General features: G+C 44.1%; 1 protein-coding gene across 10 annotated transcripts in view; it reads right to left on the bottom strand.

Moving 5' to 3' along the window:
• MIER3 (MIER family member 3) overlaps positions 1-21,683 on the bottom strand; it is a 214,617-nt gene extending 192,934 nt beyond the window's left edge. Inside the window, exons 1-6 of one of the 10 annotated variants that reach the window (XM_086960659.1) lie at positions 21,572-21,683; positions 20,881-20,968; positions 20,671-20,718; positions 19,850-19,901; positions 18,825-18,970; positions 14,968-15,102 (exon numbers count right to left, since the gene is read on the bottom strand). In XM_086960659.1, the coding sequence (XP_086816785.1) occupies positions 14,968-15,102; positions 18,825-18,923 (234 nt within the window). In that variant the 5' untranslated portion in view covers positions 18,924-18,970; positions 19,850-19,901; positions 20,671-20,718; positions 20,881-20,968; positions 21,572-21,683. Of the gene's footprint in view, positions 1-14,967; positions 15,103-18,824; positions 18,971-19,775; positions 19,902-20,670; positions 20,719-20,880; positions 20,969-21,571 lie in introns of all 10 variants that reach the window. The other 9 variants (XM_086960655.1, XM_086960654.1, XM_086960656.1 and 6 more) reach the window with 9 other exon arrangements.
• Positions 21,684-21,894: the final 211 nt, after the last annotated feature.

The raw sequence follows: 21,894 nt of genomic DNA on the forward strand, positions 1-21,894 counted from the left end.
TGAAATTATTGATTTAAGTCAACTTGTGTAATTAATAGGTCGAGGACCACTGTTGTTTTGATACCGTTAAATGCCCAGGTCCATACCTTATGGGTTACCCCATTTTCTTAATGGTTACCTGCTAAATCCCGGCATCTCCTGCGGACAGCAACCTCAAGAGCCCCGGAGGACCTGTCTGCCTGTCTGCCTTGACCCTCTTAGAGACTGGGACTCCCATGAGCAGTGGTTCTGCTCAAACAGCAATACCCCTGGTGCCAGCCAGGAACCGCAAATCCAGCCCACTTTGCACCTGCCGAGCCCGGCCTGTGCCTGAGTGGACAAAGACCCTGAGGACAACCCCCCGGCGATTCGGACCTGGAATCCAGTGCCCAAGGACCCTCCTTGATGACCCAGACGACGCCTGCAGCCTCAGAACCAGGGACCGCAACCAGCAGACACTGACTGGTTTCACTTGGAAATTCTTCTGTGGGTGTATTTTTGGAACTTTAAAATATTGATCTAAAATCAGACAACGAATTCCGATTTACTCACCTGTTATCAGGAGAAACCTCAGTGCTGCATCTTTGAGCCCAATTCGGACCCTGAAAAGTAATTCTAACCGTACTTACCAGTAACTTTAATTTCCTTCCATAGGATATCATTGCCTGCTTTTTGCTGAAAAAGTTTTTAAGTGTTGATTTTTGAAACACACAAATATTCTTTAAAGATCGTGCCAACGATAAAAACTTAACTACTTGCCTGTTTTAGATAGATGTCCCAGTGCTGATTGTAGGATTCCAACACTGGATTACAAAAGTAACGTAAACATACTTTACCTGAAAACTAAATTTCCTTCCATAGGATAACATTGGTAATTTCAACTGAAAAGGTTTCCAAGTGTCAACCTTTAAAATACAATAATATTCCTTAAAAATCACTACTGTAACCAAAAGGCTTTTACTTAACTGTTTACAGGACATGTCCCAGGACTGAATCTAGGATCCAGTCTTGAGGTTAGAAAAGTAATCTACAAAGTAACTAATTGAATTTAACTAGAAATTCCCATTGAGCTCAATGTTGCTATGTTTGAAATTGTGTTGCCTATTGCAACAAACTGTGATTATTGTATTCAAAGAGTCTATTGGCTATTTGAAAAGTATTTAACTAAAGGAATCCATTGAGAGAAAGTATATTTTGATACCTTGTTGGTTCTAAAATAAAACAACTATATCTTTTGATACAAAACAATTGGCCTAGAGTTCAGTTCTTGAGTGTGTGAGACCATTTGCTGACTGAGTGTTTACAACAAATGCTTTACACTGTCCTCTGATACTGCCTTACTGCTCAACCAAGCTACCACTTTAGAGAGTAAGGTTATATCTAACTTTTGTCTCTGCCAAACCTCTGGGGAATGTACCTTACTTTGATCCAGTATATAAATAGTCACTTTCTTACAAGCTTCAAGCCATGGAATTTCTGTACAATAATTATCCCGACTCTAGCTATTTTTTAACACAGAAGAGAAGGGGAGAAGTCATTGCCTACTGCCAGTTTCAGGCTTTCCTTTAGAGCAGGGGTCTTCAAAGTGTGGGGCGCGACCCCCAGAGGGGCCGTGGAATGATGGAAAGGGGGTCGCGCATTCCCAATCACACTTCTGCCCGGGCCCATCAGACTACAGGGATGCAGCCCCCCTCCTCCCCCGTAGTGTGTCTCAGCTCGAGCTGCTGTGAGCTACGCTGGGCTGTGTCTGTGTCTTTCACCACCATCACTATTTCAAAAAGCAACAGTCCTTTGACTCTCTCATGGTGGATCAATCACGGCACTTTTTAAGGTCTTTCACAAATGCGCCTTTTACTCTATACTGTACTGAGTTTGATTTCTCTATTCTCTTTCTCTTCTTTAGGCTATCATGGCTTGTATATATTAGGCAATATCTTGTCCTGATGATGATCACTGTGATTCAGTAAATGGGATCGAAACGCCGTTGATTTATAAAAACAGCATATACTGTAAAATGTACGAAATGCCATGTCTGGCAAGTAATGGTGTTTAATGGAATTTCTGTCATTGAGATATTTACAGAAAATAACAGCTCTTGCCTAAGAATTCTGTTCTACTCTCTGACTATCTTCCTTTTTATGTCAAATTGTACATGTTTGGGTACAGGCTTGTGCCCCTCTCTATGAAATGTTGAAGGTATCCCTTCAGAATATTCATTGTTGAAATGAAATGAAATGAAGAAAATTCTTAATAAAGCGCACTGCGACCATGCAGAGAGGGATAACAGCTGCCAGGAGGTGATCAGCTGGAGTACGCTATGGAAAATAAATGTGTCTTGAGGGCTTTACGAAATTGAAGAAAGGTTGGGATAGATCGGATTGACAGGGGAGGCTGTTCCAGAAATGGGGGGCTAGTACCGAAAACCTGGTGCCTCCTGATTTGGATTTGCGAAAGTAAAAATTGGACCTCTGTCCGGCTGGACAAGTCACTATTCAATATAGTTTCCATTGTGTCTATATTCATTACATGTTACTATTTTACTTGTGCTTGGGACCATTGTTGCTTGCTTATATAAATGCAGTCTTATCTCCAGCACAGCCCGGCACCCCTGAGTTTTTCACAGGTCGTTAACGACCATTTGCATATTTACATACCTTTTGAAAACTGGTTACTGAGGCTTAGTTTTTTTTTAATAGTTCCAGAACCCCCTGGGCCCCAACTCAGCCTTTTCCTTACATTTGTATTTTACATTTACTGCAATAGTATGAGAATGCATTTCATGAAAAGAAATAAAAAGTAGGGTTGCCAGAAGAAAATAATACCAGCCATTTCTCTTGTAACACAATGTTTGCTACCTCTCACATTTTGTTTGCTTCATATACTTGCACAAGTGCCACCATTGCCTACGTAACGTTTGTTCTTGTGTTTGAGTGTCTGCCATTTATTGCAGTATTATACCTCTACTTGTGGTTTGTACGCTTTTGTAACCTGCACACATATCACTTTTTCCTCCTGTAATGTAGTTTGCTACCTCTTGTATTTTGGTTTCTCACTATTGTCATTTTTGCCTCTTGTAACTTAACGTTTGCTTTTGTAATTTGTTCACTTGTAATTTTCTCCTCATGTAACATTACTGTTCCTATTGTGAAGCGCTCTGACACCTTCGGGTAAAGTCCGCGCTATATAAAAACGCATAAATAAATACATTCGTAATGTGACTTTTCTCTCTTTGTTCCCTTTAATTATCAGTCATGGATCATTGAGGAAGCCCTAGAACACAATTAAATGTGCTTTCTATTTAGATTTGCTGTTCCAAGTATGCACTGATGAGTTCTGAAATATACAGCTTTAGGTGACTGCTTATTTTTGTACCGTCTGGGACATCAAAATAATGAGCAGGCAACCCTAACCATAGTACTGGAAGTATGTTGCAAGATCAGCATATTATTTATTTCCTTCACTCTCGATCCCTGATTAATGTCATAATAGCAATAGTTTAACTTACATCTTAAACCCTACGCCGTCATCAATATTATATTGAGTTACTTCAAGTGTCTGGAAATGCACCCTGCATTCAGAGAACTCACTTCTCATTCTCGCACTTCACTTTAATGCTCACCCTGCACTCACAGCGATCACAATGCACTCACACTGATCCCCATGCACTTACATCATTCACCCTCTCACCCTGCACTCATAGTGATCACTCTGCAATCACATTGCACTTACGTTGTTCACCCTGTACCTCAGCCTGCAGTCACACTACTCATCTGCACTCATGTGACACCTCATTCACCTGCCCCCTCACTGCTCAATTTGCAACTCGCTCAAACAAGCCCACAGTTAACCATGCATTCATTCATCCCACTCTGCACTTATATCCACACCCAAATTCATATGGCCACCTCACTCACCCCTCTTTCCCTACTCTCATACTGTTGCATCACTCACCGTGCACCCACATGGGCGCTCTTCTCATCCACAGAGTGCAGAGGGTTAATGTGCCTGGTACAAAGAATATGTACTATGCAGATCACAGAACTGAGTGGAAGTAAACTATGCGTAGCACTATAACAAAATGTTTGTCAGAAAGGTGCTACAGAGAGATGAGGTGCATTGTTGGTGCCTCTGCAACTTTAACCACCCACCCATTGCCTTGCCTGTGCGGCCAATGACAATACCTATGCAACTACGAACCATAACACTGTACAAGTGTGACTATTTCAAGCCCCCAAAGCTATAAGAATGGCATGGATATCAGGAGTTTATCGTTTTTAATGTATATTGAATTAATAAACAGCTGTTCTGCTCATCTCTAAATTATGGAGACAGAGACACCATGTGGCAGACGGTCATAGTGCCTGTATGCACAATTAGGTGCCAGTGCGGAGCACCGGAAACCACCTGCTCTAATTAAGCACTGGTACTGAGGTAACAGGGGAGAGGGACATTTGTTCAAGAAGGTATGAAAGAACAAAGCAGAGATGTGAAATATGAATAGGGGGACTGGAGAGGTGTAAGATACAAATAGATAATTTGAATGGAGAGACTTGAGGTGAATGAGAAGTGCAGATGGGCACGGGAGGTGACGGGCCAGAGAGGCCATGAGATAAATGCGAGAAACTGTTAGAGATGAGAGCAGTGAAAATACAGAATGGCAACAGGGTGATTAAGGGTGAAGTGAGAAGTTGAATGGGGAGAGTTCAGAGGTTGTAAAAAGGGGTGAAATAAAATGCTGGCAATATAAGAGAGGGATACGGGGTTGGGAGAGGAGAGGGATGGAATGGAGGGAGGTGAGAGGAAAGCGGCATGCTTAACTCTGCACAAGACCGCCAGGGTTTTAGGGACCCCTGCTGCTCCCGGCCAGGGCCAGGTGAGCTTCTAATGTGGCAGCACGTATTCCTGCGGTGTGGAAGGCCCATCACAAAGGTTGACTAGACATCTTTCTGATGTTAATTGCAATATTTTGGTTATAAACTGGTACTGATGGGGTGAAATCTTTCCTCTGTGTTATTGTGTGCAAAAAATGTCAAAATAATGAAGCAACTCTATCCCAAAATAAACGTGGCATCACAACATTATTTACATTTTCCTCTCACACAATTTAGTCAAGCCTTTCATGTAATTTGGTCCTCACCTGCCTCCTAATTCCAGAAGCCCTGCCTACAGGTTTAGAAATGTTTATCAGGAGGGGGTCCTTACGACTGAAAATGTTGACAGGGGGGGTTCTCTGCACCCAAACGTTTGAAGACCTCTGCTTTAGAGGGAGATGGTCGATTCACTCTACCTCACGGTCTGCATTTTTGATATTGCAGCCTCTACACGCTTTTTTTTCTACTGATAGGCTTGACCCCTTCATTGGTTATAATGGCATAATAACGGGCCATATAATTAAGTAACTCAAGTTTATTAGCCAAGCTCACTAAGAATCCCAACTATGTATTTCATGCAATGCATCACATTCATTGTGGCTTCCAAGGGCAGTGTTACCAGATAAAGGGAAGCTCAAAATCCTTTGCTAGGAAAAGACATGGGGTGCAACTTGTAGCTAAAGACAGTAACCGTGTGCAGGCAAATAAGTGGAGCCTGTTGCAACACTATGTGGTTTGAAACTATCTTCCCCTTGCATCTGCAAAATACTGTAGGGATTGCACATTGACCCATAATATCTTATCAGTGCAGTCACTCTCCCCAGTTGGGAAATGCATCAGACTTACTTGCAGAGTGAATCTAGTTTCTTGCTCGGAGTCTATGTACCCATTGAGAAAGAACAGTGGTACAAGTCCGTGGATGAGGCTTTAATCGCTAAATGTGGCAGAGAATACCCCCTTTAATAAGCGGGTACGCTCAAGAGGCTAGTACTTTTTGTGACGATGTGTAGCTACCTTCTCTCAAGCTGGAGTAAAAAACAGCTTTGTGGCTGGCACAAGAAGGCCTGTTTTCTCATTGTAGGAGGGGATGGAGGATTTAAACAAACAGCTGATGTTTCTATTTGGGGTGTGGGCATCAGATTATAGTTTTACAGCAGTCCTTGCCAATACCTTGTGAAATGTATTATGGGCCATAGGCAAACCTTGAGGACAGGAGTCTAAGCATTGGTATTTTCTTAGACTCAAAGAAAAGTGGTCACTCTGTAGTGGAAACACTGCAAATGTCCTTTAGAATGGTGCCTCTATGAGGATTAAGACCATCTTCTAAGAGTATAGATCATTTATTGGAAACACAATTGGTTGCGTTACAACTAAAGGAGGTGAAGCCATAGGATGAACCATAGGTGGAATTGGCACTGTTAATTATTGGATCCAGTGGAAGTATCTGGGAAGTTGGAATCTCCAACACTAGAGTAACATGCTTTGTAGGAGAGTAGGCTTAGATTATTAAGAGGCTTGCGATACCAAATGTGTTGCCTTCATAAACCATTACACTGATGAGGAGAATGAGGATTATACACCACAAGGTTTTAGATATTGAAGAGCCCTTCAACAGTGAAGATTAGGTAAACGTAACCAATAATGTCATAAGTGCAGAATGACAAATATTGTATCCTTGCTCACAACTATCCGGAGAGACAGGAAAAGGTGGGCTTCACTCCCCCCTGACCTAACTAGAAGGGTAGCATTACTGAAGATGATTAGCCTCTTGAAAATCCTGTATGTAATACAAAATAAAATGTCTACATTCTTGAATTTTCTATAACGTCTTTTACCACCCAACTTAATACCTTTTTAAGGGGAGGCGGCCCTCAGAAAAACCCATACAAAATGTTGTAAATCATCCTATGATGGCGGCATTGAAACGATTGACACAGCCTCTTAATACAGGAAGCCCTATCTTCTGCTCGTCAATGATTGGGTCCATGGACCCACAGATGACCCCGCATGTAAACTAGAGGGCTAACTTATGGGGGCTTCGACCCCTCCCCCCCCCCCCACACACACACTATCTAATTGGAAAAAAAGCCACCAATTAGAATTGAATTCTCCCTACCATGGCAACAGTACTGAAGGTAATAAAAAACAAAAAAAAACTCTTAGATGACTTGTTTGGGCTGGGAAGCTCACAGGAAACACTTTTCAGTGGTGTGGTACAGGACTGTCTCAGATATCTGCCTTGCAGGGATTCGTGGGTTGGGACGTCCGGATTATTTCCTCCTTGGCCATACTGCTAGGTAAGATTGGCTTCAATACCTTGAGGAACTCTAAACTGAATTTTGTCTCGAACTCTCAGTTCTTCAGATATGTGCAACTCTGACATGCCTTCAGGCCCTACTCCATTGAGGTCAAAGACTCCGCGCACCCTAATACAGACATGCATAAAACTTCTGGCTTCACTTGTGCTGCAGACAACATGTCACTCTCACACAGTTCTTCGTACAATATATGCAATTATTTCAATAAACTTGAAATACAAGCATACATTTAGAGAGACAACACACATTGCAGACATGATGACATCAGGACTACACACAAAGTGCCATATTGCCTTAGCCTGAAACATGTTGCCCTCTCAGCATGCTTGAGCTAGATGTGACAAGTCAGATCAGCACAGAAGAGGTTAAGTGACTAAATGAGATTTCTGTACACTAACAGGACCTATATAAATAGGGGCTTTGTTTTCTAGTTATAGAATTGAACCACACACTCACTGAGAGCAAAGCACACAAAATGTATGGTCCCCTAAACAGACGTTTTTGTAGTTTGCACAATTTATTCATGACTGCTGCGAGTGACAACCATACTAATTTTACTGAAAAAACATACCTTTTTGTTCACTATAATAGTGCACAGATGTTTTGTAGATCTATAGTTTGCACATTGGCTTTGTATCATCTGACAATACCGAATTTATCCAATGCAAAATAGAAGGCTAGTAGCCCCTATAGTTGAATGTCTAAAATGCAACTAGGAATATATTATCATTATATAGTATTATTTCTTACAGTCTTAGCACACCAAGCAAGCCTTCATTTACTAACATTGGACTAGTGTCTATTTCATGGGTTTAGCATATAGAGTGGTGACAGCCACATACCTTATTCTGACAATCCACAACATGATCAGACCTTTTTATCTGAGTCACTGGAGTGTAGACCTACTGGCCCACTCCTGTAAAGTACGCAGTTACTTACACTAACATTCCAAGTGCTTGTTGTGTGTGACCTCATTGCCATATCTTGGACGCCACATCGACTGTAATCAGTAAGAGACAGCCCCAACTGCCTTGGATATCACACAAAAGAGGGAAACTTCCTCCACAATACATGGGCCTTTTTGGCATGACATTCTCTGCATGCGGGGGGCCATGTTGGGTAGATAAATAGACCTTGCCCTGAAAATGGCACTTTTAAATATTATCGACAATGAGGGCGTGACTCACGTGGAAAGAGCTCGAATACGCATGGAACTGGTGACTGGAAAACGAGACACTGCTATAAAGTGCAGACAATCAACTTCTCCCTAATACATAGGCTGGAGGACAAGTATAGACATGTGCCGCACAGTGGCAATCTTTTCTGCAAGACTCCACAATACATGGACCTTTTTGGCATGACATTATCTGCAAGCTGGGGGGCATGGTGTGAAGACATATATCTTTCCCTGAAAATGGCACCTTTAAATATAATCGGTGATGAGGGCTTGACTCTGTGGTACATGTATGGTGTGCGAGTGAGCCAGAGTTATGGTGGCCAGTTGGATTCATTTTGGATACTCCTTGGCTTTACACAAGATGGAGATGCAGCAGCCTTTCCAGACAGTGGAAGTGCATGGATCACATTCCTGAAGCTTAGGGGAGACCTAGTCACTGGAGTGAGGAGAGTGGAGACAATGGTCTTTTAGATATCTCATTAGACCTTTTACTTAGCAAGGAGCTGTTGATTAGTCTTACTGAACACTGTCTTTTGGTGGATGGCACGGGTGAGGGGGTAGAACTTTGGACTCTGCTATGCATGGCGAGGAAACATTTAGGCAAAGCTGCCGTCTACCTTTTCCCAATTACTCCTTCAGTTGGCTGATGACAGGCACTTCACACCTTTTTGTTTCTCAGTGTGAGTTTTCCAGGTTGTCTACTACCCAGCTGTAAGAAGAATCACTCAACAGAACAGCTGTTTCTGGAGTACAACATGGAAAGGACATTTGAAAGTCAAATCATCCTAAAAATGGTACTACAGTTTCAGACTGTTGCTCCACATCTCCTGTCTCGCTTATGTGTAAGAAACTGGACTTCCCTCCTCTCACATAATGTTCCAGTTTCAAGTCCTCTATGGACAAGGAAGGAAGTGCTCCGTACAGTATTGAGAGAACTGCTGTGCAACCAATGGTGACGTCTACCGGATAGCCAACCTTCCATGCGCGATAAAACATTGCTTGAAGTCTGGAAATCTTCCTTGAGGAGCCATAAATCTCTCCTAATGCACCTATGAAGGCTGCCTATCTGCTTTGAGAGTGAACAAGCCTGCCATTTCTGCAGGAGAGCCTGTCTGGGAAGGAAAGAGGTGTAGTGCACCACCAGTGTCCGTGGAAAACTCAGAACAAGAAACTGTCGGAGAACAATCTACTGAACCCCTGCAACAGCGGGCCTGAGGATTGGACTCAACCGATACCCAAATGAATTGCAAATTGCTAGTTTTCATGCATCTATGAACAAGAACTGAAAGCAAAAGCACTTTAAAGAGCTAATTTGAAGAATATTTTAACAATTGTGTATGTCTTATAATGTTTTTTGTATTGTAATGTAATGTAATTTTTAGGAAATCTTTTGAATGAAGAGAATTGTGTATGTAATATTGTTATAGTTTTAATTAACTAAACAATAAACGTTTTATTATTATTATTATAAGAAACTTACAGGTGGCCCAGAGGTGTGTCAATCGTGGGTACAAAGGCACAGATTTGGGAAACAATGCTGGAGGTGGAGAAGTGTGGCTCAAGTGGTTGGAGCGGCAGACCCTGATGCAGAGGTCTGGCCCGGACCAGGGTTCAATTCTCCGCCTCGGCGGGTCTTGGGCTCAAATTTCCCCGGACCTGACAATTCTCGTCTCGGTGCCTATTCCAATCATGGAGTCCCACTCTGTAACTGTAATAGCTTGCTTAATCTCCACAACAGCCCCTCGCAGCGGGATGCCTGACTTTCACCTTGGGGATGCCCAGTAATGGGTTATCTCGCAGGGGAATACCAGGACGGGTTCCCTAAGCAAGCGCTGGGACGCTTTCGGGCAGCCATGCGCTCTACAAATCAAATTTCATTTCATTTCATTTCTGGATAGCAGGATCTCAGGCACACCGTCAAATTAAGGGGGTAACCATGCAAAAAGGGGCAATTACTACATAAACACCCTCCCCCCCAAAAAAGTGAATGAGACTAACATTTCTCAAGAAAGTCTACATCTGAGTGGAAGAACCTGGAAAGTCCATCTGCATTGGCATGGGCAGTCCCAGGTCTGTGTTCCACTGTAAAGTCCATTCCCTGGAGGGAGATGGATCACATTAAGAGTTTGGGATTTTCACCTTTCATTTGAAATACCCATTGAGAGGTCTGTGGTCAGTTTAGATTATGAAGAGAGACCCAAACAGGTAAGGTCTCACGTTTCTTCAGGGACCAAACCACAGCGAAGCCTTTTGACAGCCAACTGTCCAGTTTACTTTCTTGGGCATATTCTTGGAGGTAAGTTCTCTGATTGTCAATGGACCCATATCCCTTCACAAACCTCCTGTAATACCCAGTCAAACCAAGGAATGCCATGACTTGGGTCTGGGTTGTGGGAGCCTCCCAGTCCAGAATGGTCTGGACCTTGAGTTGCAAGGGTTGTACTTGGCCTCCACCCACAATGTAGCTCAAGTAAACAAGAATGCCCTGCCCTATCTGCCATTTCCATGCCTTGATAGATGGCCTGCAATTTGCAGAGCCCGTGGACCCTTTCCCAGGTAGATCAGGTGACCCTACCAGGAGGAGCTAAAGACAGATATGGTAGACTAAAATTCTACAACCCAGCACGTACTGTTTTCACCACCCTTTGGAAGTGGCTGGGGCTTTCTTTAAACCAAAGGACAAAACAGTGAACTTATAATGCTCATCAGATGTGGAGAATGCGTTTTTTCTATGGTACTGGGCTATGCCAATCTGGCAGTACCCTGCAGCCTACTCAAAGGTGCTGAGAAATGTGACTGCCCCTATTCCATCAATTCATGAACTCTGGGTATGGGGTGAGCATCTGTCTTAGTGACAGCCTTGAGTCCTCTATAGTCCACAAAGAACCTCATCTCTCTTTTTCCAACCTTGGGCTGAGGTTTGGGGACTAAGATCATTGGGCTGGCAAGGGGGGTTTCAGAGGGTTCAACAACCCATAACTCCAGCATCAGCTTTGTTTTCGTTAACGTGGTCTGACTGTCGATAGATTTTGGTTTTGAAAGGTAAACTATCTCCAGTGTCCACATCATGGGTACACCTGTGGGTCTGGCCAGGTGGTAGAGAGAAGAGCTCAGCATACTGCTGCAAGAGATCTGCAGTCAGCTTGCTATTGGGTGGTGAGGGTTTCTGAATAGATGACTCCATCAACTGACCCATCTTGGGGGCTGTAAGAGAGGGGGTCTAGGAGAGGTTCAGTTCACTCTGTCTACTGATCCTCATCAGAAAACAACAGCAAGGACATGTCAGCCCTTTTACAGTAGAGTTTCAGGCAGTTTACATGGATCACCAAGTAGGTAACCCCACTTTTTTCAAGGATAGGTTTAGGGCCACTCCATCTGTCCCATAGGCTCCAACCCCCACAACTTCTGCCCAGGTAGGAACTCCACCAGTGCAGGTTTTGGTCATACCACAGCTTTGTGAGCTGGTGGCTGGCCTCAAGGTTTTGGGATACCTTTTTCATGTACTCTGCCATCCTGGAACGAAGGACTAGCACATAGCCCACCACACCTTGTTTAGGTTCATGGAGAGGCCTCTCCCAAACTTCTTTTACAAGTGCAAGTGATCCCCTCACAGGATGGCCAAACAGAAGTTCAAAGGGGGGAAAACCTACTCCCTTCTGATGCACTTCCCTGTACGTGAAAAGCAGACAAGGCAAGAGGACATCATATCTTCTTAAGAATTTTTCAGGGAGCCCCGTGATCATGTCCTTCAATGTTAGGTTGAACCTTTCAACAAGACCATTGGTGTGTGGGTGGTAAGGGGTAGTGAATTTGTAGTTCACTCCACACTCATCCCACATGTGCTTCAGGAATGCAGACATGAAGCTAGCAGCTCTGATACCACTTCCTTAGGAAACCCCAACCTGGTGAATACACCAATAAGGACCGTGGCTACTATACGAGCGGTTGTGGTCCTAAGGGGAATAGCTTCAGGATACCTGGTAGCATGATCCACTACTACCAGTGTGAGTTTGTTTCCTGGTGTTGTGGGTGGTTCTAGCTGACCCACTATGTCCACATCATCCCTTTCAAAGGGAACCACAACCACTGGTAGTGGAATTAAAGAGGGCTTTTGGGTGTCTGCCTGTTTTGCCACTGGCTTGACAGGTGACATGGGAGCTGACAAACTCCTTCACTTTCTGGGACTACTGGGGCCAGAAGAAATGGCTGACAAGCCTATTCCAAGTTTTAGTCTGGCCCAGGTGGGGGGAGAGGTCATGGGCCAAAGTGAGAAAGAACTAATCCCTATACAGTTGAGGTACCACCACTCTCCTAGTGGCACCAGGTTTGGGGTCTCTAGTCTCAGTTTATATGAGTTCCTCCTCCCAATAGACCCTGTGAGATCCACTGACATCTCCCTTTTCCTGGACAGCAGCTTGCTATTGCAGGTTCTCAAAAGTGGGACAGGCTTGCTATCCAATGCACATATGTTCCCTAGAGGGTCCCCCTAGGCCCAGCTGCTCTACCAAAGGTCCCTGCCATGGGCACAGTTTCCTCCGGGGCTGATAAGTCCTCTCCCTGAGGAGAGGGGTCCTGAACTTGTTGCTATGTAGAAGCTGGTCTCCAGTTTTCTTCCCTTTCCTCTTGAGAGGTTGGGCCATACTTTCAGGCTCAAACTCTCCTTTTCCATCCTGTGCTCGAGTTTGTGCTCTTGTCTTCACACACACCTCCTCAGGAATTTGCTGCATGTGTCTTCCTTTTGTACCTCAGCTCATGCTGAGGTCTCGAGGTCAATTCCATGCAGACAGGCAGCTGTAAGTTTTGACTAGACCACTATCTGTTTCAGGCCAGATCCCCCCTCCCCAAAGTCTAATGGCACCATAGGCATGGCATGGTTAGCAGTGACACTGTCAGCGTTGGTGACTGGATACGTTTTTCCAGTAACCTATTGCTCTGGGGAAACCAGTGTATCTCTCCTCATAGTGACACTGGCACCTGTATCCCTCAGGGCTTCTATCCTGGTCTCATTAACTAAGTGGTATTGCAAGTACTTTTTCAAGTTAGGGGGCCAGACACTCAGAGTGGCTACTAAGCCTCCCTTCCCTTCAGAGATTAGAACAGCCTCAGTGTGAACCTTGATTTGCTCTGGGCACACTGTTGATCCCATTTGGAAATTTGCTACACCAGTGTTAACGGAAGGGGGTGTGTGGGGGGCAAATAGGAACATTCTTTTTGGGATAGGTAGCATCTCCAGTAGGGTGTCCAACCTTCCGACAGGTACACCACCACGTCTTAAGGGGATCAAAGTTTTTACGCTTATATCCGCCAGTGGGTTAGGAAGAGACCCATCCCCCTAAACAGGTTTTTGGGGGCCTTTAAAGACTCTTGTTTTTTATCTTGAGAGGGGGTGGTGAACCCCTTCACCTCAGGGAAGTTTTGAAACCACTTTCTTTACGTCACACTCAGTAGACGTTTTGGTAACCCTTAGTTTGACCCAATGATCAACCTTCTTTCCTAATTATTGCGGAGAAATTAGACCTAGGTCGGCCACATACTGGTGCAACTTTTCTTTAGTTCAATTACTGAACATGTGTACTTTCATCAGGAGATTATAAAGCCCAACATAGTTATGCACATCACTTCCAGTCAGCCAACCATCTAGTGTTTTTTACGGATTAGTCCATGAAGTCAACCTAGGATTGGTTTGGGGGTTCTAATGAATCCGATTCCATAATACTCCTGAATCTAATTCCATACTCCTCCGGTGTGAGTCCAAACCCCCCAATCAGGGTACCCTTGCGGAGGTCATCTGGCTCAGTGAGGGTCAGCACTCTGTCTCTGCAGTTACCAGAGAACAGTTCCCAAAGTAAAGCCACCCCTCCCCCCCACTCTGACTTCTTCACATCTCATTCCACAAGCCCTCACAAAAGCTGTGAACCATTGGGTGATGTCATCACCTTCCTCATACTTGGGGACTTTAGGGGATTTTAGGGTTATAACAACTTTCTCTCTTTCTAGGTTTGATATTACAGTCACCATTGATGGTGTAAGCCCATCTCTATTCTTTCTTTTTCTGGAGGCAGGAGTCTGGACTTTAGGTCTAACCTTTTGGTCAACCTTGCTAGAAGGTACACCTAGACAATAATTCTGCTGCAATAAAACAAGTATATGAAACAACCGAATAAGACATTTCATCTTTTAGGTATTGCAGCTACATGTTCATGTCCCACAGAAAATAGAACTCTTTTGCACCTCTAAACAAAGGATGTGGAACCAATGCAGCTAGAATATGAACAAAATAATTCCATTTGCCAGAGCTTTAGCTCCATTCCTGTAATCTTCCTTTGGCTTAAAGATGAGCAATGTCCAATTTAACATTAACCCCTTCAGTAGCCAAGTACAAATAACCTTACTGTTGCCTATTTTGGTCCGAGATGGATGTGCCACTCATTAAATCCTATAGACAAACTTCCCATATTCCTTTTACAAAGTGGTGTGGATATTGACTGCATGAGCAACAACTGATTTTTTAATATGCTTGTGTCTGACTAGATTATGGCATATTCAATACTGGAGAGTTTACATCACAACAAATAAAAAGGTGTATTGTACTGAAAAACGCATTTGAAAATTTTGCACTTACTTTGTCAAGCGTCATGTCTGGAAGTTCATCAGCAAGGTCACTTGGAGAACTGTCAACACTAGAACACGTTATGACTGGAATTGCAGATTCATATCCGTAGTATGCAAGTAAATCATCTAGAGGCATGGTTCCTTCCTGTCAAAAGGATGATAAAGAGATTTTAGTTTCTAAGTGCTGCTGTGTGCAGATGCTCTGAATCTGGTTAATACCTCCACCACCACCACCATGACCAGGAGCGGGCTGCCTACGATACTCTAAACCAGCCCATAAATGTGTTATGGCTACTCTTGACTACTTTTTTCTACAGGATCGACCTGTGCAGGTTTGGAGTGTAGACTCCAGAACTATTGGTAGAAGTGATTTGGTTCAATACGTCAAAAACACAGATTTAAACCTACAAACAAATCATCAAAGTATGGATTGGATGAATACAACAGATGCCCCACCCCAAACTTTATGGATTGAAGAAAATCAGCAAGATACATTGTGTGCGGGTTTTCTTAGGGTACTGAAACAACTAGCAGTTATTGAGCAGCATACTATACAGTTGATTTTGTTTACCGATACTACTGCAACTCCAACTAGTTAAACAACACTCCCTCTGGGCACGTGACCCTCTCTAGGTAGCAAGGGCATGCAGTCAATGTTTACTCTAAAAAGTGCTGGGAAGGTATAAGCTTACATACAGTAGAGTAAAATAAATAACACTTAATAACAATCTTCGGTATTCAAAGAAGAACAGGGTATTTATCTGCTGGTTGCTAAATATTCAGGTAAATTACGATACATAAAAAGGAGGCAGTACCTTCAGGAGTAGGGATACAACAAACATTAAATAGCTCTTTACGAAATAGATGTTATACTTTCCTAGAATACTAGCCTACAGGTTCGCTATCCCACAGGATTGTGCTCGGGTACTCTGGACTACTCATGGCTAGGTGAGCAATGTCCACTGCAAGTTCCTCAATAAGGATACAGTATAGTGGGTGATATAAACGATCCAATGACACGGATAGGCCCTTGAAAGCGGCTGACCTTCTGCAGAGCCAATCCTTGCAAGGGACTAAAATGTGAAGATTAGCTCTAGGTTCCAAAGGATTTAAGATGACCAGAGCAAAATTCACCCTCAAACCACAATTTCCAGGTCAACGTACTGGTAATGGGTACAGTCCAAGTCTCTGATCCTGTTAAGTGATTATTCGGCACAGTAACCGGTACTGAAAACAGCATAGTCAGGTCCAGTTGAGAGCCTAATTAGAACCTTAATACACTTTAAAACATTGGCCACGTTTTAAATGTTCTTGCTTGGTTCAATGTATGGAGTCTGAATCCATTCTGTCCTACTAGGGAGCCACAAGTAATTGGCCTGCAAGCAACAATCGTTGATGCTGTGGTACCCACTGATCTTGGCGCACCCAATGGGCCACAATGCTCTGCCATGCAAGCTGCAGTCCGGCTCCTCTTTTCCCATGCCAGTAAGCTCAGTTTCCATTCACGTGTCCCAGCAGCAAAGCTTCACAGAGGAATAAAGATTTGAGTCAAGTATTAAAGTGGAGCACCAAAGGTTGGTTGTTTTCTTGACACGAGGTTTACTTTGCACTAGGACACAACGTCTCCTAGATGTCCAATCAATGAACTAAGTACTAGCTCCCAAACGCCACTGTTTATCTTCCTCTGCTAGTCAATGCGGACTGCCTCAGCCAGTCAGAGGGCTGTCTGTTTTTACAATTAAAACAATTCTTCCAGTCTTGCAGAAGTGCAGCTCTCCTTTGTGCTATGTTTTACGAGATTTTTAAAACAGGGAATTAAAGACAGGATCTATTCTAGCTGGCCAAGGTTCCTGGAACTGGGAAAACAGGAAGAGCTGGTGACAGTTTCTCAAGGACCGTAAGTCACAACATGGGTAAAGGGTGGGTGTCACTCCAGCAAAGCGAATCTAATAGTCATAAAAATAAATAGGTTAGAAGCCTTCCCCTACCAGGACTAAGAGATTTCTGCAGGGAGCAGCTGAGAAAAGGAGAATGGGCAGGGTTGATAAGCTACACTAGACAGAAAGCCTGCCACAAAGATGTACTCCGCTTATGTTACACCTACACACATACACCACAAGGGAAGATCAATTTCTCGTGCGACACAGTAGTCATTCTCCTACAGGTAAAAAAATTCCTTAACACTGAAGTGGTTATTAATGCCACCACTTGTCACACCACAGCCTAAGGTGAGGGACAACAGACACCATCCCTCAGACGGGGAGAGGTGGGAGGGTCACTCCGGGTGCCCACTGCCAGCAGGCGCACTTTAGCCTAATAAGAGGAGCAACTCCAGTGGGCTCTACTAATTGTTGAGTTCACAGGAGGAAAAACACAGGAGCTAGTGCCTATAAGAAAATAGGGTTGGGCGACGCAGCTTTCTTTTTCACTCGATGCATAAAATGTACCAAGAAAATGTTTACCAGCACGCTGCGCCTTGAAGGTAACCACAAATGGACAGATTTTCCCACTGCACAGAAATATATTTTTTCTTGAATTTTAGTGTGCAGACAGAATTGTTTTTTTAATCCAAAGAATACCTTTTATGAAACTCATGCTTGCGAATCTACTCTGTTTGACTCTGCACATAAGGGTGCAGTCCGCGGTAGGAGAAAAACCTGCAACAATATTTCTATAACCGGTTTGTTGACCAAAAGAAATGTGTACGAATACTATAAAGCAACATGTACCCGATTATTTTTAAATTTCAATATTTTATAGTGCTGTACTGTGGGAAAAAAAGAGTTTCTATTTGCAAATGTAACCTCTGCCGCAGAGAGATAAAAGGCTAGAGATTCAGAAAGACGGTACGAGCAAAATAGAGTACGCAACGACTCTCAAACGCTTTTTTTCGACAGCGAATTCTACAAAAAAATTATTTGGACGTAAAAGGCTTGGATTGGTTTATAAACATGCATGCACAACCCATCTATAAATAAAACAGAAAGGAAAACTGGACGATAGCCTCTAACAAGTTACTCACACAGATATAAAACTCCGTCTCAATGAAGAGGCCCAATGACCTAAAAACAGTACCCAATAACACATCGGAGCCTTCGTTTTACCCGATTAACATTTTCATCCAAAGATGTGCCATTGGCAGGATTATTTTGTGATGCTGCCTTATCAGGATCAGTATTTAAAATAAAGTATTCTTTGCATAGGAATGGGTTGGCTGGCACTTGCGGCAGGTATTGCAAAATTGAATATCAATAGAAACTGGGGCACGCCCCAACCCCCATCAGTGACTGAGTGGGAAAGAGATTTGGACTGGTGCCAACAAACAGAAGAGACTGTGTTTAAAAGCAGTGCCTGTGTTAAGAAATGGGATAAGATTTGGATACCATGGCGCAGATACATGGGGACATTATGATATCTGAAATAGTTGTCATGAAGTCTACTACCATGCAAAGACTAAAATGCCCATGGTGTATGCACGTTTTTAGCGGAATCTCCCCCAGTAATATCACTGCTTCTGCGCCTTGTAAAATGGGATGTCACATTAAATAGATAAGTAAATGTTTTTAAAATTGTTTCAGTAATGGACATGCATACTTGTTTACGCATATATTGTCCTCCGAGCCCGTTTACTAGAGGGAAAAAAACAAGAAGAATGGGTCAATCAGGGTTAGGAGGTATGTCAATTCAAAGGAGGTTTGAGCATTCACATGGATGCACTTTCGTTGGCATATTTAATACACCTGTTCTAAACTAAATGTTTTAATGCATGTAAATATATATTTCCGAGTAAGAGTATAAAACAGAGCTTGAAAACGAATAAATAACTGAAGAAGGTTACCCCGAATTAAGATCTAATAAAATGACTACCTTTTCTAAATCGTGGATTTCTGAGTTGAAGTTTTTTCCACCCTCCATCATTTCTTCTTCTTCAAGAGTTCTCTCGTCGTCATAGTCATGTACCAACATATCTGCAGTAGGGTCAAAATCATGATCCTCAGAGGATAAAGATCCAACTACAAGAAAAAAAAAACATGAATCATTAAAAATCAAATTAAAGCGGGTTGGCAAAACTATGTATAGTACTATCCTAAGTCACAATAATAGGTATTGTTTACTTTCAAATTATAGCTAGTGCATATAAATAGACAGGAACAAATAAAATGGTGCCCAACTCCCCTCACCCTCATATTTTTATAGACTCCGATATGGCTCACTAGAAACCCAAACTAATCAACAGCCTACCATCATCTGCAGAAACCGAAATAACAGCTTGCTAGAAAAGAAACATCACTCCCCTTCGAGAGAACCGGCGAGTAGGTATACTGAGTAAGCAGTGAGGTTTATAAAAAAGCATCCTCGCATTTTACGGTTTTTAAAGGTTAGATTAAGTACAAACGTTGTACTACTGAAGCATTTACAGGACCGGTGTGTTGAACAAAATATTAACACATTCCAGAGCTATGTGATGGGCAAAACCAACGATCAAAATAAGAAACGTAGTAGAAAGTGGATAATGCATAGCTAGCTCTCTGATAATTCATAACTTGCATAACTCCGAGTTTGAATGTTATAGCGGGTAAAAGTACGTTAACGTTCCATAATAAGCTATATACAGAACACTTACTTTGAAGTTTTGTGATTTAAAGAAAAACGACGTATTGAGTTGTTTTAGATATGTGTAATATCTGAACCCCCCCCCCCCCCCCCCCCCCCCCCTAACCTATACTATTATCAGCTAAATTAACTTTCGGCGCTTTCTACTATTTAGTGCTACGTAAAACAAGTTTGATAAATATGCCAATAAATCTCTTTATTCACCATGCCACTCACTGTCACTGTCTCATCCTCCAATTTCCCTTCCTTTGTCTCCCTGAGTCACATGATCCACGCACCCTGACTTCCATACCACTTTGTTCCTTCCTCTGTTTAACTGTCACTCCCCACCTTTAAAGAAAGAAAAGAAAATTCAGTGATGTGCAATGGTGTCGATTTCAGATGAAGGTCAATCCAAACCTATCCAACCCTGCCTGCGGAGCCTCCTACACTGTGCTGTTAGGCTGTTATTGTGTGACGTCATAACGCATGCGACTAGCCTCACTGACAGGTCTTCATTGGCTAACGCTGCTGTGAGTCACAATGATGCGATGACATAGAAAGCAAACAATAACATAGCATCCTCTGCCGCCCCCGTTCACCCGATCATTACAGGCAGAAAAGTGAATCGCCTAGCTGTTAGAACACTTCATTCAAATCGGGAATGTATGCTGAATTTAACCATAAAAAACAGACCCACGGAAATAGCCGCGCTCAATCTAACTTCAACTAAAGCAGCTGCTAAGGAAAAAGTAAAATAACGCGCAGTTAAGTAACGGCGAGCACAGTATCGGCGTGTGTTCAGATGGTACCAAAGAACAGAAATAGCAGCCCAATTCGCAATATTGTACACACAGCCGGGGGGGAGAGCGTTGCAGCAGCTGGATCAATCAGGACTACATGAACGAGGATTTGTCAACAATCGGAATGCCGTTCATCCTAAATATCCTCCGGGGTGGGGCAACTGGGTTTCGATGGGATCATGAAGCTACAGGAATCGTGTCTAGTGGTTCTGTTTTGGGTGACGGAAGAGGTTAGAGCAAGCAGTGGAGGGGAGCGGTTAGTACACGCGCTGGAAAGTAGGTTTATGAGCGTAGCAGCAGCCGCACAGCTCCATTACCTAAACAGCACACAGGGGTCTGGTCATTTCTAGCACATCCTCACCGCGCTGAAGTGAAATAAAGAAAAAAAAACACTAAGAAAACAGTCTCCGGAAGGACACAACACACACCAAGGGAAGGGTACAGGGGTGCACAGTACATAAAAACACACTAAATATGCGTTTTAAGGAGACAAAAAAAAGCAAAGAGCTTAAAAGTATTGAACGAACCCATTTAAAACAAGGCACTCCTTGCCGCTCTGGCTTAAGAAAGGGGAAGTAAACAGGACAAACCTGGGCTGGAACTTCCAAAGGAAGCCTGCGGAGAAAGGGACAAACAGAGAGATGTTACAGCAAGGAGAGGTACGGGCAGTCGCGCAATGGAGCAGGGGGTGCGGAATCTTCCGCAGAGTACAGGTTCCTCCCGGAAAATGATTGCTTGGTGCCGCCCCTCCCTCGGCCACTGGCACAGGGCGTTCCGCTGCTGCTTCTGGGCCCGCAGCCGCGACCCTAACCAAAGGTGGACAGCGCTAGGTCTCCTTGGCTTGGTCACGTAATGCTGGCGGCGCAGACGCATAGAATGTCAGAGCCCAAATAAACGGCACCAGGCTACGACAGCCCGCATCCATTGAGGCACAGGCACCCGGAACCGTAGCGGGGGTGCGGGAGGAGCGGCCTCAGTCCTTTCCTACCCCGCTCCCCCCGGGATCAGCGCAGCGGACACCGGCCGCAGAGGCCTACACCCCCTCCCTTTCGGACGCTCCCTGCGGTGTCCCCAGTCCTCCTCTGGGCCCGAGCGGGCTCATGCTGACACGAGGGGCCCCCCTCAGCAGCCCGCAGGGTTCACCAACCCTATCCATGCCCCCATGCCCCAGGGATTCCGCTCAGTAATCGGCCGCCTCAGCTGATTTTTCCTGCTTACCTCCGCCATATTGGTACCTCTAGGCGAACGAGCGAGCAACTTGGACGAGTACCCGGATGGGAGGGCGCAGCCAATCAGCGTGCGGCGCCGGGGAAGGTGTCCGGCGGCTGGATGGAGAGTGCGGGGGGCGGGGGCGAGGAGAGGGTTCTGACAGCGCCCCTTACACCTCTGCCCAGACCCAGCCCTTAGAGCCAAGGCTGGCCTGGGGAGGGGGGTGCACAGGCAGCAGGTCGGGGAGCACACCGGCCATGAGCCTGACCCTGCAGGACACGCACACACCTCCTGCCCCAGAAAGTGCGGACATCAGAGCGAGTGGGAGAGAA

The sequence above is a fragment of the Lissotriton vulgaris genome, chromosome 3_1 (assembly GCF_964263255.1).
Source record: "Lissotriton vulgaris chromosome 3_1, aLisVul1.2, whole genome shotgun sequence".
NCBI classification, from domain to species: Eukaryota; Metazoa; Chordata; class Amphibia; order Caudata; family Salamandridae; genus Lissotriton; species Lissotriton vulgaris.